We start from the raw sequence: 13,003 nt of genomic DNA on the forward strand, positions 1-13,003 counted from the left end.
ACATATGTTACCTGCTCTTTTTTTTTGCTTGCACACTTGAAGGTTACACAGCCGAAACGTTATGTCTTTAACCTTCTTTCCTTTTTAGCATGGAAATAACTTTTAACCTTTTTTGTCCTTTGCAGATGCACGCAGTTGAAACCCTATGCAAAATACATTCCTTGCAGAGGAAAAACATTTTAAAGTACAGAAAACAGAGAGATCTACATAAATAGGGAAAATAAGCAATTGGGTTTATTTGTGTAACTAAAGTAGTAAAGTGTGTTCTTCATAGTGATATGTATTACACGTGTATGACAATCATGCAAGTAGCAGCCTACAAACCCAACTCTCTTTGAGTAATACTTAATTTTAATACAATAATCCAAATACAGTATCGTATAAATAAATATATCATTAAAAAAATGTTATCTAACTGGAAGAACAAAGTAAAAACTCGCTTCATGCTTGCTCGTTGAAGAGCTTGTTCATTTCTAGTTGTAAACATCTCGTCACTTTTGGACCTCTGCGCTCGCCTTAATCACGATGCAAAAATTCCAGGTCAACCCCGGAAGTGGGGATTGAGCCACACAACTCGAGAGGCGCAGTTGGAGTTGCTAGAATGTTGTTTTGAGTTGCCGTTGAAAATCATGGATTCTGAAACTCAGGTGAAGTTTATAAAAAAGATATATAACAGTGCATAGATGCGATTTTATTTATCGGGGGATATTATTATTAGCGTCGTAGGTTCTCATTTGTGGGATTAACCTTTGCTCCATATAGCATTGTTTTGTAAACTGCACTTTCAGCATAACAACCAATGCAATCATGAAATCGGGTACGTAACTACTGACTGCATGGGCGGCTGTGGTGTTTTGTAGATTTTCATGTAATGATGGTTGCAAGTTCTAGCAAAAAGGTGTCTTGCGTTGTCGAGTGCGCGCAGACTCTTTCGAGTTTATTGAGCATTTTGTCGATTGCTCTCCCCACTAGCACGCCGAACTGCGAGTAATAAATACAGAATTGTGTGCATATAATCATGAATGATCTGCATGTATTTCCGTCGTAAGATAACGTTGCAATTTTGTGGTCTAATAGTTTATTTCTCTTATACACACAGGGAAGCAAGTTATCGCCTGACGTCAAGCCTTTTATACCTAAAGGGACTGCCAAGGGGATATCTTTTCACTCTCAGTACGTTGGTTCTTCATTCTTCTTGTTAATAAACAAGTAGAGAACAGTATGTTTAGTCCCGTAAATCAAGATGTGCTGCATTTTTAAGCTGTCTGAAGTTTCAAGAACTCCAGGTTGATTGTTTCCTTATCCTTCCGGCGAAATCATCATTTATTTACAATTCTATATATTTGTATTTCTTTGACCGTTTGACTAGTTTAAAAATAACTTGCTTTTGATGGCACAGAAGTTTAATTGTGAAGGTGCTTGTATTTAACGACTCATCTTCATAGTGCTCTGTGGGCAATCTGACCTTTTGGGCTTGCTGTGGTGTTAAAAGTTTTAAAGAGAGACAGATACATGTCATGTGAAAAACTAAGTACACGCCATGGAAAAGGATTCTATTTTCAACATATTTGAACAGGGAAACATTAGATCTTTATTCCAATAGTGCCTACAGATAAAGGTGATGACACATAACATTGACATGGTGTTTTTATTCTCATAATCTAAATTTACAAAAATGCAGATTTGTCACATGCAAAAAGTAAGCATACCCCTCCATTTCTCACCACTTCAAATTTGAATAATGTGTCAACTATTAGAGCATGCCTAGGGAGTATTCAGTTGAAACCGGTCATATTTAAACCGCAAATATCTAGGGTCTGGTGTTCTTTGTACTAATAACACATGTTTTTTCATCATTCCAAGATAAAAGGAGCTCTCTAAGGACTTCAGAGAGAATGTTGTGGATGCCAGGCAAGGGATTTTTAAAGATCAGCAAATTATTTGAAATGAATCATTTCACTATAAGGAAAATCATCAACAAGTGTTGTATATTTCAAGAAAATGTAATTTGTCCAGAACAGGTGGACCCAGCAAATACAGCTCAAGAACTAAGTGTTTTATACTAAAAGAAGTCTCCAAAAGTCCCAAAATTTAAAAGTTGGTGTCAAAGTGCAGGTATCTACAATCGGAAAGAGATTGCACAGATTTGACCTGCATGCAAGATGTGTGCCAGGAACTGTTCAAAACGAAAAATAGAGTAAGACAACAGTATACCATTTCAAATACAGGGGATCCTTGGGTTACGACACAGTTCTGTTCCTACAACAGTGATGTAACCCGAATTTTGGTGTAAGTTGAAACACACTCTAGCCAAAGTCACTTACCTATCTTAACACATTTGCAAAATCATAATCTAGAATATAAAAACACAACTGAGCCACAGAAAAAGGAAAAGGACATAAGTATACTGTACTGTACACTGTACTGTAGTAACAGAAAAAATGAGTGTTAAAAAAAAAAAAAAAAATTGTTTTTTTTATGGAAAGGAGCGTTGTATGTCGAGACATTGTAACCCGAGGAACCCCTGTACAGGCAAAGAGCATTTCTTCTGGGTCAGTGTGCTCTGCACAGATGAATCAATGATAGTTAACTCTGTATCTTGTGAAAATGGCTGAGGAAATGAAAGGCCATCTGTCTGAAAGTTGATGTTGAATCAAAGATGGACATTTCAACTTGATAATGATCTGAACAGAACAAGGACATCCACCAAGAAATGTCTCAAAAGGTAAAAATGGACGGTTATGGTCTGGCCTAGTTCCATTTGTGGGGGGATTTGAAAAGGGGAAGTACATGCAAGAAATCCCTTCAGTTGCAAGATGTGGGTTTTTGCATGGAGGAGTAGTCGGGCATTTTCACTGAGTCAGTACCTGCTCTGGAGGTCAAGGTGTACTTACTTTTTTCCCAGTAAAACATTACATCTTTTTATATTTTTATTGAATAAATTACTGAAAAGACAAATTTTCCTTATGTTTTTATTCAAGTCTATCATCTTTATCTGTAGGCAAATGTTTGCATGAAGATCTGCCTGTTCAGATATGTTGAAAAAGTCAACAATTTCCATGAGGTGTACTTACTTTTTCACATGACTGTACATATTTTTTGTAACAGCTTAACCTTTCATCACTTGTTTATTACCATTTCTTCAATGCTCACAAAAATTTATTTCAAATAAGTATTTTTGAACAGTTAGTTGATGCTAGCTTATACAGCCAAATTTTAATATGTAAACCATAAGAAGAAGACTCTGCTCAAGTGTTACAGTGGCAATTACTGCTAGTTATCTACTTTCTTAGCGTTCAGCTCCGTTTAGTAATTAGGTTCCATTCTACATAAATTATTCACTTCAGGGTTATGAACTTGGAATATTTTCTCCAGGGTACACATAGTTGGTGTAACAGGTACAATTGTGACCTTCCCTTATTTGGGTAAATCTTAATTGCTGGGATAGTAGTTGAATCTTGGTTTTCTTTAACACACAGGGGTCAACTAGTTTGAACAGTATTTTCCAATATATGTTTGTTGCAAGCGAGCTGTTAGTACTTCAAAATATTCTTTTAGCATTTCTTCATTCATGATTTTGCAGTGTCATTATTATTATTTTTTTCCTTCTTCAAAAGCTATGTGATTGGTCAGGTTTTGATTTGACATTAAGTATTAAGCTGGTAAAACTAACAACAAAACAGAGTTGTTTTTTTTTTTTTTTACAAAATGTAAATGACACCAGCTTTGACCAGAGTACTTCTAGTATGACCTGGTATGAAATTCGTTCGTCTAATTTAGCCAGTGTGTACCGATGTTTTCATAGATTGTGGTGTCTGCACCCACCTTGATGTTGAAGTTGCCTATGAGCATTTTAAAATCTCTGTTGCACAGTTCATATAGAATGTCCTGCAGTTGTTCGTAAAACTTTCTTTTATCTCTTCACCGCTGTTGTTTGTTGGATCATAGCACAGAATCAGACTTTAATTTAGTTAGTTTCTTCTTTTTGGTATTGAAAGATGTGGTGATGCAGCCTGTCCAGAAGTGCACAGATTTATAGATAGGAAGTTGCACTCAGCAGTATTTAAAATCATAGAAGATTGTCTGTTTTATCCTATCTTATTTAAAGCATTCATCTATTTTCACATTCACAGGAAACATTTAATAGACTGTTTTAAATTTCTCAGTGGTTGGAAGGAGGGATTCAGCCTTGAAGATCAGAACAGCAGTGAGATAGTCTTAATTATTTTTTGAAGCAAGCAGAAAGAAGGCAACAATTTAATAAATAAACCCTTTATGTATAACATGGAAGAAGAGTAAGAGAGTGCCTTATAGTGTGTCATTCTGTATGGTTATTTGACCATATGTACAATAAATGCTTAGTTTTCTTCTACTGTTCATGATCATTTAGCATTTGTCTTTCTTGTCTTATTTATGTGCCTTTCTTGCTGGGTACAATCATGCAATGGCTTATCTAGTAAATTTTATAAAGCTTTCCTTGCTTTTTAAATTTTTAATTGGGAATATCTTTTACATGCTGTAGGGATCAAAACAATAAGGAAGAAAACCGAAGAGATGAATCTTTCCGGAATTTCTCTTCCACTTTTGAGAAGCATTCTTCTGAAATTCTGACAAGAGCACTAAGTAACAGACTTTCAGAGCCTTCACTTCAAAATGAAGGTGCTAACCCAAGAAAATATGAAAATGTGAGCACTGAGGTTAAGGTTGCAAAGGAAAAGAAGCCAATGTCTTTGCCAGCTCAGGTAAACTCCTGAATTTAGAGTTTTGTTTTTTATTATAAGTTGATATTGTTTACTTAAACAGGCATTTGCCACATTCCTTTTGTTCCCTTTTGCCACATATTACTGCAGATGATATTCTTTTAAAGTTTCATCGTTTTGAGAAGAAAGAGCACTGTTTTGATATGCTGTTAGACTTCTATTTCATTCACAGCATAATTTTCTGAATTTTATTTGCTTATTGTGTGATTTGCACTAATAGACTAATATTTTCCTTTTTGCAGACATCTCAATTAAAATACGAGTCTCGCATTCAGTGGAAAAAATCAAATATGAGGCCAGCCAGTGCAAATCTGGGTCAGTACAGTACACAAATATCAAGTGTGGTCATTTTGCATAGTGAAAATAAGAATTGATTTTCACAGTGAGTACTTTTACAAAGTCAAAGATACATAGCATGTTTATGATAGTAGACAAAGAGCAGAGTTAATAGCAGATTTAATGCACTTCAGAGCACAGTGAAGGCAGAAAGAATGCAAAAAGTGTTAATGGCACTTAAAGCGTTTATTTTATATAGTGACTATGGTGTACTGTTTTGGTAAGAAAAGCTAATTTACTTTTTAAAAGAACTAATTAGTAAAAAAAAAAAAAACTTATTAGTAATTGGTGATACCAGGGAGCTAAATTAAGATACTGCATACTATTTGCAGTGTGAGAGGGGAACTGCAGTATTCTCAGAAAAGCCCATATAGACACACGGGAGGACATCCAGATATCTCACAGACTGTGAACGGGTCTGATTTTAAAAGCAGTATTGTGAAGCTATGAAGCAAGAATACTTTATGGTCTTAATGGTTTCTAGTGTCATGTACCTCATAAGGCCCTATATCACACATGTGCTCATGAAGAATGCTCTTTATTGATTAATTATATAAGTTAAAAGTGATTAGACTCTCAGTCAAGTGTCAGTTTAACTGACAAAACCCATGTCAGATGCATTTTTATGGCTTTACTATTCTAAATTTCTACTACTTCTTCAAGCAGGTGTCACAATATTTGTTAACATTATTTGGCAATACCAGTATCAGGTGTATTTCTGCAAAGCAGTCTGTCTGGTAATTAAAATATGCCATTTTTTAAAGAATTATTTAGACACCCAGGTTCTAGAAAATTAAGTTTAAACACTTTAAATAACATTGAATTGAAGAAAAGCTATATACATCCAATGTGAGTTTTTTCAACACGTTTAAATTTTAACAAAGGAGTAAAATGTATATGTGTTATAAAAAAGCACTCTCAATAAAATAGTTGATCATTTTAAGCAAATACCAAGAGCACTTATGTAAAAAATTGTACCACATTAACCAGCAAAAAAAGTAATAATATTTGCATCTCAGTCTTAAACAGTTGTATTGGACAGTCTGGAAGCTTCATATACATGATTAACTCGTACATTATTACACACAGGATTTTTTATAAAAAAAAGTGCTTGAAGATATAATAAAAAAGATGCTAATAAATTATGAAACTTTCAGATCTATTGACAGATATTAGTATTTTAGAAGGTATGCTAATATAACTAATTAAAAAATGCAAAAAAGTGTTGATGTTTATTACATCAGTGTCAGATGCAGACATGGAAAGACAAGGGGTTTACTATATCGTGGTTTAATAACTGAGGTTAAAATTTAGTTGGAGAAAATAAATTACTGCACTATGGGTGTTCTAGTTTAGACACAAGAAAGATTGCTTACTTTGTTGTATACCATATGCCTACAGAATAGTCTGACTTTGCCTGTTACACAGAGCAGCAAATAAACAAAAACACACACACGTTACATTTATTCAGTCTAATTTAGCTTTACAGGAAAGTACAGTTTTTTTTGTTCTTAAATATAAAAATTCAATTCACTACCACTGTCAAAGTCTAGGCATGGCTTTCAGTCTAATACAAACATTTACTAAGTTGATTCAGATACTTAAGCTGCTCTAAGCTGAGCAAAGATCTGTGCCCCTGGGTATATTCTGGGTGACTATGGATTAAACTACTCATGGATCAAACTAGTCATTTTGTCATGTTCATATTTATTTGTGGCTGAAAGTAACACGTATAGATTAAAATGTCACCATAAAATACCTTATGCCATAATAGTAACCATTAAAATGTCAAAGTGATTTTTACTGACAGAAATAATTGTGAATTGTTTTTCAATTCCTTTGAGACAAATATTGAATGCATGTCAAACATGATCTTTTATCTAGAAGAACAGTATCAGATATTTTATTCTTTTGGTGATTTGTGCTTTTTTTTTCCAATAATGACAAATTCCTTGTTACTCGTATCATTAAGTTACTCTGTTCATTAAGGTCAAATATTTAAGGTTTTTTTTTATGATTGTCATCCACCCCACGTTTAGCTGATATAATTGTTACAAAGTAGCAGTATAGCACAAGTAGTTCTATCTACATGTTATCTACATATACACTCACCTAAAGGATTATTAGGAACACCATACCAATACGGTGTTTGACTCCCTCTCGCCTTCAGAACTGCCTTAATTCTATGTGGCATTGATTCAACAAGGTGCTGAAAGCATTCTTTAGAAATGTTGGCCCATATTGATAGGATAGCATCTTGCAGTTGATGGAGACTTGTGGGATGCACATCCAGGGCACGAAGCTCACATTCGACCAGATCCCAAAGATGGTCTATTGGGTTGAGATCTGATGATTCTGGGGGCCATTTTAGTACAGTGAACTCATTGTCATGTTCAAGAAACCAATCTGAAATGATTCGAGCTTTGTGACATGGTGCATTATCCTGCTGGAAGTAGCCATCCGAGGATGGGTACATGGTGGTCATGAAGGGATGGACATGGTCAGAAACAATGCTCAGGTAGCCCGTGGCATTTAAACGATGCCCAATTGGCACTAAGGGGCCTAATGTGTGCCAAGAAAACATCCCCCACACCATTACACCACCACTACCAGCCTGCACAGTGGTAACAAGGCATGATGGATCCATGTTTTCATTCTGTTTACGCCAAATTCTGACTGTACCATTTGAATGTCTCAACAAAAATCGAGACTCATGAGACCAGGCAACATTTTTCCAGTCTTCAACTGTCCAATTTTGGTGAGCTCGTGCAAATTGTAGCCTCTTTTTCCTATTTGTAGTGGAGATGAGTGGTACCCTGTGGGGTCTTCTGCTGTTGTAGCCCATCCGCCTCAAGGTTGTGCGTGTTGTGGCTTCACAAATGCTTTGCTGCATACCTCGGTTGTAACGAGTGGTTATTTCAGTCAAAGTTGCTCTTCTGTCAGCTTGAATCAGTCGGCCTATTCTCCTCTGACCTCTAGCATCAACAAGGCATTTTTGCCCACAGGACTGCTGCATACTGGATGTTTTTCCCTTTTCACAGCATTCTTTGTAAACCCTAGAAATGGTTGTGCGTGAAAATCCCAGTAACTGAGCAGATTGTGAAATACTCAGACCGACCCGTCTGGCACCAACAACCATGCCACGCTCAAAATTGCTTAAATCACCTTTCTTTCCCATTCTGACATTCAGTTTGGAGTTCAGGAGATTGTCTTGACCAGGACCACATCCCTAAATGCATTGAAGCAACTGCCATGTGATTGGTTGATTAGATAATTGCATTAATGAGAAATTGAACAGGTGTTCCTAATAATCCTTTAGGTGAGTGTAGTTTATGGTACTAATCCCCCATCTGATTTTATCCATTCTGCCTGAGCAGTAGCTGCTCATCTTCAAAATGTTAGGGCTTCCATAATTATCAATTACGTCTTACATGTAAGAAATATCTTAACTTAGATTGTCAGGCTCTGTTCTGTTTGTCATCATGTTTTATTGAAGTTTTAAAAAAGCAATAATGACCAAAAATAACACAAAGCAGAATTCCCATAAAATAGTCATAAGAAACCATTTCAACAACTAACGGTATCGATAGCTCACCCACAAAATTTGCCCTGTTAAAAGAGAGGAAAGGATAACAAAAGCAAAATCCAGAGCAGAACCTAGGAGGGAAATGTGATCCAAGAATCAGGCCCTGTTGGAGTAAAATTTAGGCAGAGATAGAAAGCGAAAGCAGTGGCTATTGCTGGCCTCCTGCAGAAGCTGCACCTGGACAGACTAGAGCTAGCCATTTTCTGGTATTTCTTCTTTACGCAGCTGAAACTTCCAGAAAAGTTCATACTGTTTTCTTGATCCATTCATTTGCTTTGCCCCACAATACAAAGTTTTGGAAATATTAGATTGGTCATCCTGATTTTACTTGTCGAGGATTTTATTTCCTCTGAAATGTTATTTTAAACAGACGGTTTATATACCACACCTAAAAGTGTAAGTTGTATTATTTTCTTCATTATCTTATTTTGTGTTTTTTTTTTTTGTTTGTTTTTTTATCTTATAGAGTGATTTAAAGTTAACAAAATTCAAACGTTTTAAACATCCCTGTATTCTGAGAAAATCCATATCTTCAAAACCTCCACCCTCTAGTGATGAAATAATTATGGTATTGCAACTTCAATCAGTTTTATACTCCTGCTTCTTTCACACTATACCACTTTTATAATGCAGCAAAACGATTTTCCAATATGAAAGGTAGAAATAGTGGCAAAAGTAAGCATGCTCAGAATGTATTTAACTAAATTTAAATTCCTTATTTACTGCATTACTTGCAAGCTGGAAATACAAAATCAGTATTGCCTGGAGGTAAAATTCATCTTACTCAGTGCTCATTGGTGTTACCTATATGGGTATAGCTCTTTCACAGTATTGCATACATAAGGTCTTTGCTCATTTCCTACAAAAGAAAACCAAGAAGAAAGTGTTCTTGACAGATTCAAAGAAAAGTGAGTATCAGATGGACCTCTAAAAGAATATCTTTTATGCTTAATCAACTTCAGTGTGTTTGGTACATCACCAGATCATTGGCTTAGTACACTATAAGATAATTCATTTCTCTAATCTTTATCTGAAATGTTTGCATGCATAGTGTGAACAGTTCCCACTTGTTTAAGCAGTATTTAGTTTTGTTCAGACCAAAGTTTACCTGGGCCTAAAATATGCTCCATCTCTAAGAAGCCATTGTTTGCAGTTGATGTTTTTTTTTAATATTTATAAATTTGTCAGTTTTATAGCCTGCGGGATCCTATCCTGCCAGTGCTATCGCAAGGCAGGAACCTACTCAGGATATGATAGCTCATTGCTGGGCACTTTAATACACCTTCCAGAAATAACTGATCATGGGCCAGTTTTTTTTTTTTGGCTAATAGCATTACATACAAGTCCAAAATTGACAAAATGTATGAGAGTAGGAATAAGTCACTCTCAGTGGGCAGAATCAGGTTTTGTTTAGTGCATTGCACAACTTAGGTAAATATAGTGTGAAATTGTGTATCTGTTGCCTGCAGTAACTTGGGAAAGTATTTCGGTGAGAACTATCCCAATGTCTGTTGTTTTTGTAAACTGTTCCATTTGTATTAGTTTGATACAATTACTATTCATTGCTAAAACTAAAGATCAGGTTGGTCAGATATATTCATTAGCTGAACACAAAGCTGGAAGATTACTGCTCATTTGCTCTTTACTTTACATTGATAAAATGATATGAGGTATATTTTAATCATCCATTTATCTATAAACGTTTTCTGTTATGCTGGTACAATTTTTCTTTTTCTCTAACAATTTGAAAATATACCTCTTTTATTCAAGAACATTTTCCTCACACTTACTTGACATTCCAATTTAGGTAGCAGAAGGTGGAAGAATACCATGGAGAATGTGCCAAGACAAAAGGATCAACCTAAACATGCAGACACATTTGAAGTTTCCCTTAAAGATTTTCCTGAACTGAACACCACACATTCTCAAAGCCCTTTTAAATCTCTTCGTCAGAATCCTAAACAAGCATGGGTTACAGCTTCACTGGTTACTTCTACCGATGAATACTGTGTAACAGAACCATCATCTTTAGTGTCTTCTACGGTCAGTAGATTTTTATTTTATTTTTGGCTTGGATGTAATGTTTGTTAGATGTCTGGATTTTCAATCTGAAGAAGACTTCAGTGGTGAAGTAACTGTCTACCTTAGTGCCATGACAATTTCTCAGTATGTTTTGAGATGTCTTATGGAAGGATGTAAGTGCTGGATTTTAAGAAGTATTACTCTGAAACCTCAAGTACCAATAAAGAAAAAAGTTTTTACTGTTTGGAATTGATGATTAAATTGGAGTGGATAATTACAGTCTTAACTTAGGTGCAACATATTCAAGTATAGTTTAGTTATTGTAAGAACAGTATATTTTTCTATATAGCAATTAAAGCAACATGCTACTTTATTCATTCAACACAAAACCTGGTGCAAAACACATTATATTTTGTTTAGATTAATTGTATAAAGTACGATGTCTGTCCAGAAAAAGTCCAGCCTTTGTTAATATAACAAGAATGCTTTGCACAGCATCTATGTCCCCTTATAGCCAAGGAGAGTGCACTGGAATGTGCAAGTGTGAATATTGACGACTTGCCCGTACTAGTCAGTGGAGGTGCTAGATGCAGTTGAGTGAGCATGTGTACTGTGTGGCTGTCTTGGTCAAAATGACTGAGCGAGTAGAGCAACAAATCTGCATTACATTTTGCAGTAAGCTTGAACATTGATTTGCAGAAGCTATTTGGATGATTCAAACAGCTTTTGGGGACAATGCAGTGGGTGCAGTGCAAATAAAAGTATGGCACAAACACTTCAAAGATGACTCCTATACAGCCCAGATTTGGTGCTTTGGGACTTCTGGCTTTTCCAAAAACTAAAATCACCTTTGAAAGGGAAGAGATCTCGGATTGTTGATGAGATTCAGGCAAATATGACAAGGCAACTGATGGCGATTCCAACAAAGGATTTTGCAGAGTATTTTAAAGAGTGGAAGAGACACTGGGAGAACTGCTGAGTTTCCAAGGTGCCTTACTTTGAAGGGGACTGAGGCATCATTGTCCTATGTACAATGTTTCTTGTATCTTCTTCAATAAATGTATCTTTTTCATATCACATGGCTGGATATTTTCCGGACAGACCTTGTATGGCTTTACTTTTAGGATCATTTCTACAGTTTTACACATACAGGATGGTTAAAATAAAATGCAGGCTCACATGCAGTAGAAACATGAAAAAGCAATATTGAACACAAAGTAGTTGCATTGCATTTCACTTGCACCATCTTTGGAAAAATGTTTCATGTGGCACTGTTTAAGACATTTATGCACATTTATTGTAATTGTGATTGAAATCCACAAAGCAAAGTAATTTTTCTCTTTCAATGACTACCCAAGTAGATATGTTTATAGTGTAGTTATTATTAAGTGTATAGAGTACAGTGAAGTTCATACTAGCAGGTGTTGCACAGCATGCAACCTAACACCATCCTCTGATGCCATTCATTACACTGTCACACTCAGCTGGATGCAAGTGACATAGAAAAAATAATGAACAGGGGACCAGTCTGTTATTAAGCAAGTTTATGCATAAAAAGTACAATTTGGTGACATCAATCAGCCTCTCTAGTACTTGGGAGGAATCTGAAATACTTTTAGGAAAATCCACGTAGTCATAGAAGAAAGTGTGCAAAGTCAGTACTATGCATGCCTTGACCCAGGTCAGTGGAGTTATACGGCAACAACATTAACAAGGCACCATCATGCTGGCGCTCATACTTTTAAAGAACAAATACTGTTGATAACTCTTAAACAAATTCTTTAGAAATGTACTACATTTTTAAAGCAAAGGTTTAATCACCCTGTCATAATTCATTAACATTCTAGTTTATTCACTATATATGTTGTCTTTGTAATGTCTGTTTCAATTGAATAATGTGTAAAAAAATGCAATTGTCATTACTGATGTCAATTATGAAAACATCTTTGTGATATTTCACTGATTAGTGAGCTTATTATAAGTAGCCAAAAATGGATGATTACACTGCTAAAATTAATGTATCTATCAATTTGAGATTGGTTTATATGCAAGATTAGGGGCCTAAAGTTATGTTTTTCGAGCAGGTTTCTGTTTTGGCAAACATTCAAAAACATTCCCTTTTTTCCACTTAGCAACTTTAAGTGTTACTACTGGGTGAATAAAAAATTGGTATTATTTTACTTCAACTGTCCAACCACTTTCTAACCTGAGGTGAGGTTTGCTGTCAAGAATGTTGACATTATTCTATGTGAAGTGAGGGCTAAGCTGAGGGCTGTGTGTTATATGTGTGATTTTTGCT

General features: G+C 35.4%; 1 protein-coding gene across 3 annotated transcripts in view; it reads left to right on the top strand.

Annotated features, from left to right (window-relative positions):
• Positions 1 to 559: 559 nt before the first annotated feature.
• The window catches only part of LOC120532946 (selenocysteine insertion sequence-binding protein 2-like), a 70,257-nt gene continuing 57,813 nt past the window's right edge, over positions 560 to 13,003 (top strand). The window contains exons 1-5 of one of the 3 annotated variants that reach the window (XM_039759460.1): positions 560 to 647; positions 1,100 to 1,173; positions 4,523 to 4,742; positions 5,003 to 5,075; positions 10,490 to 10,725. In XM_039759460.1, coding sequence (XP_039615394.1) covers positions 630 to 647; positions 1,100 to 1,173; positions 4,523 to 4,742; positions 5,003 to 5,075; positions 10,490 to 10,725 — 621 coding nt within the window. In that variant the 5' untranslated portion in view covers positions 560 to 629. The other 2 variants (XM_039759462.1, XM_039759463.1) reach the window with 2 other exon arrangements.

The sequence above is a fragment of the Polypterus senegalus genome, chromosome 7 (genome assembly GCF_016835505.1).
Source record: "Polypterus senegalus isolate Bchr_013 chromosome 7, ASM1683550v1, whole genome shotgun sequence".
NCBI classification, from domain to species: Eukaryota; Metazoa; Chordata; class Cladistia; order Polypteriformes; family Polypteridae; genus Polypterus; species Polypterus senegalus.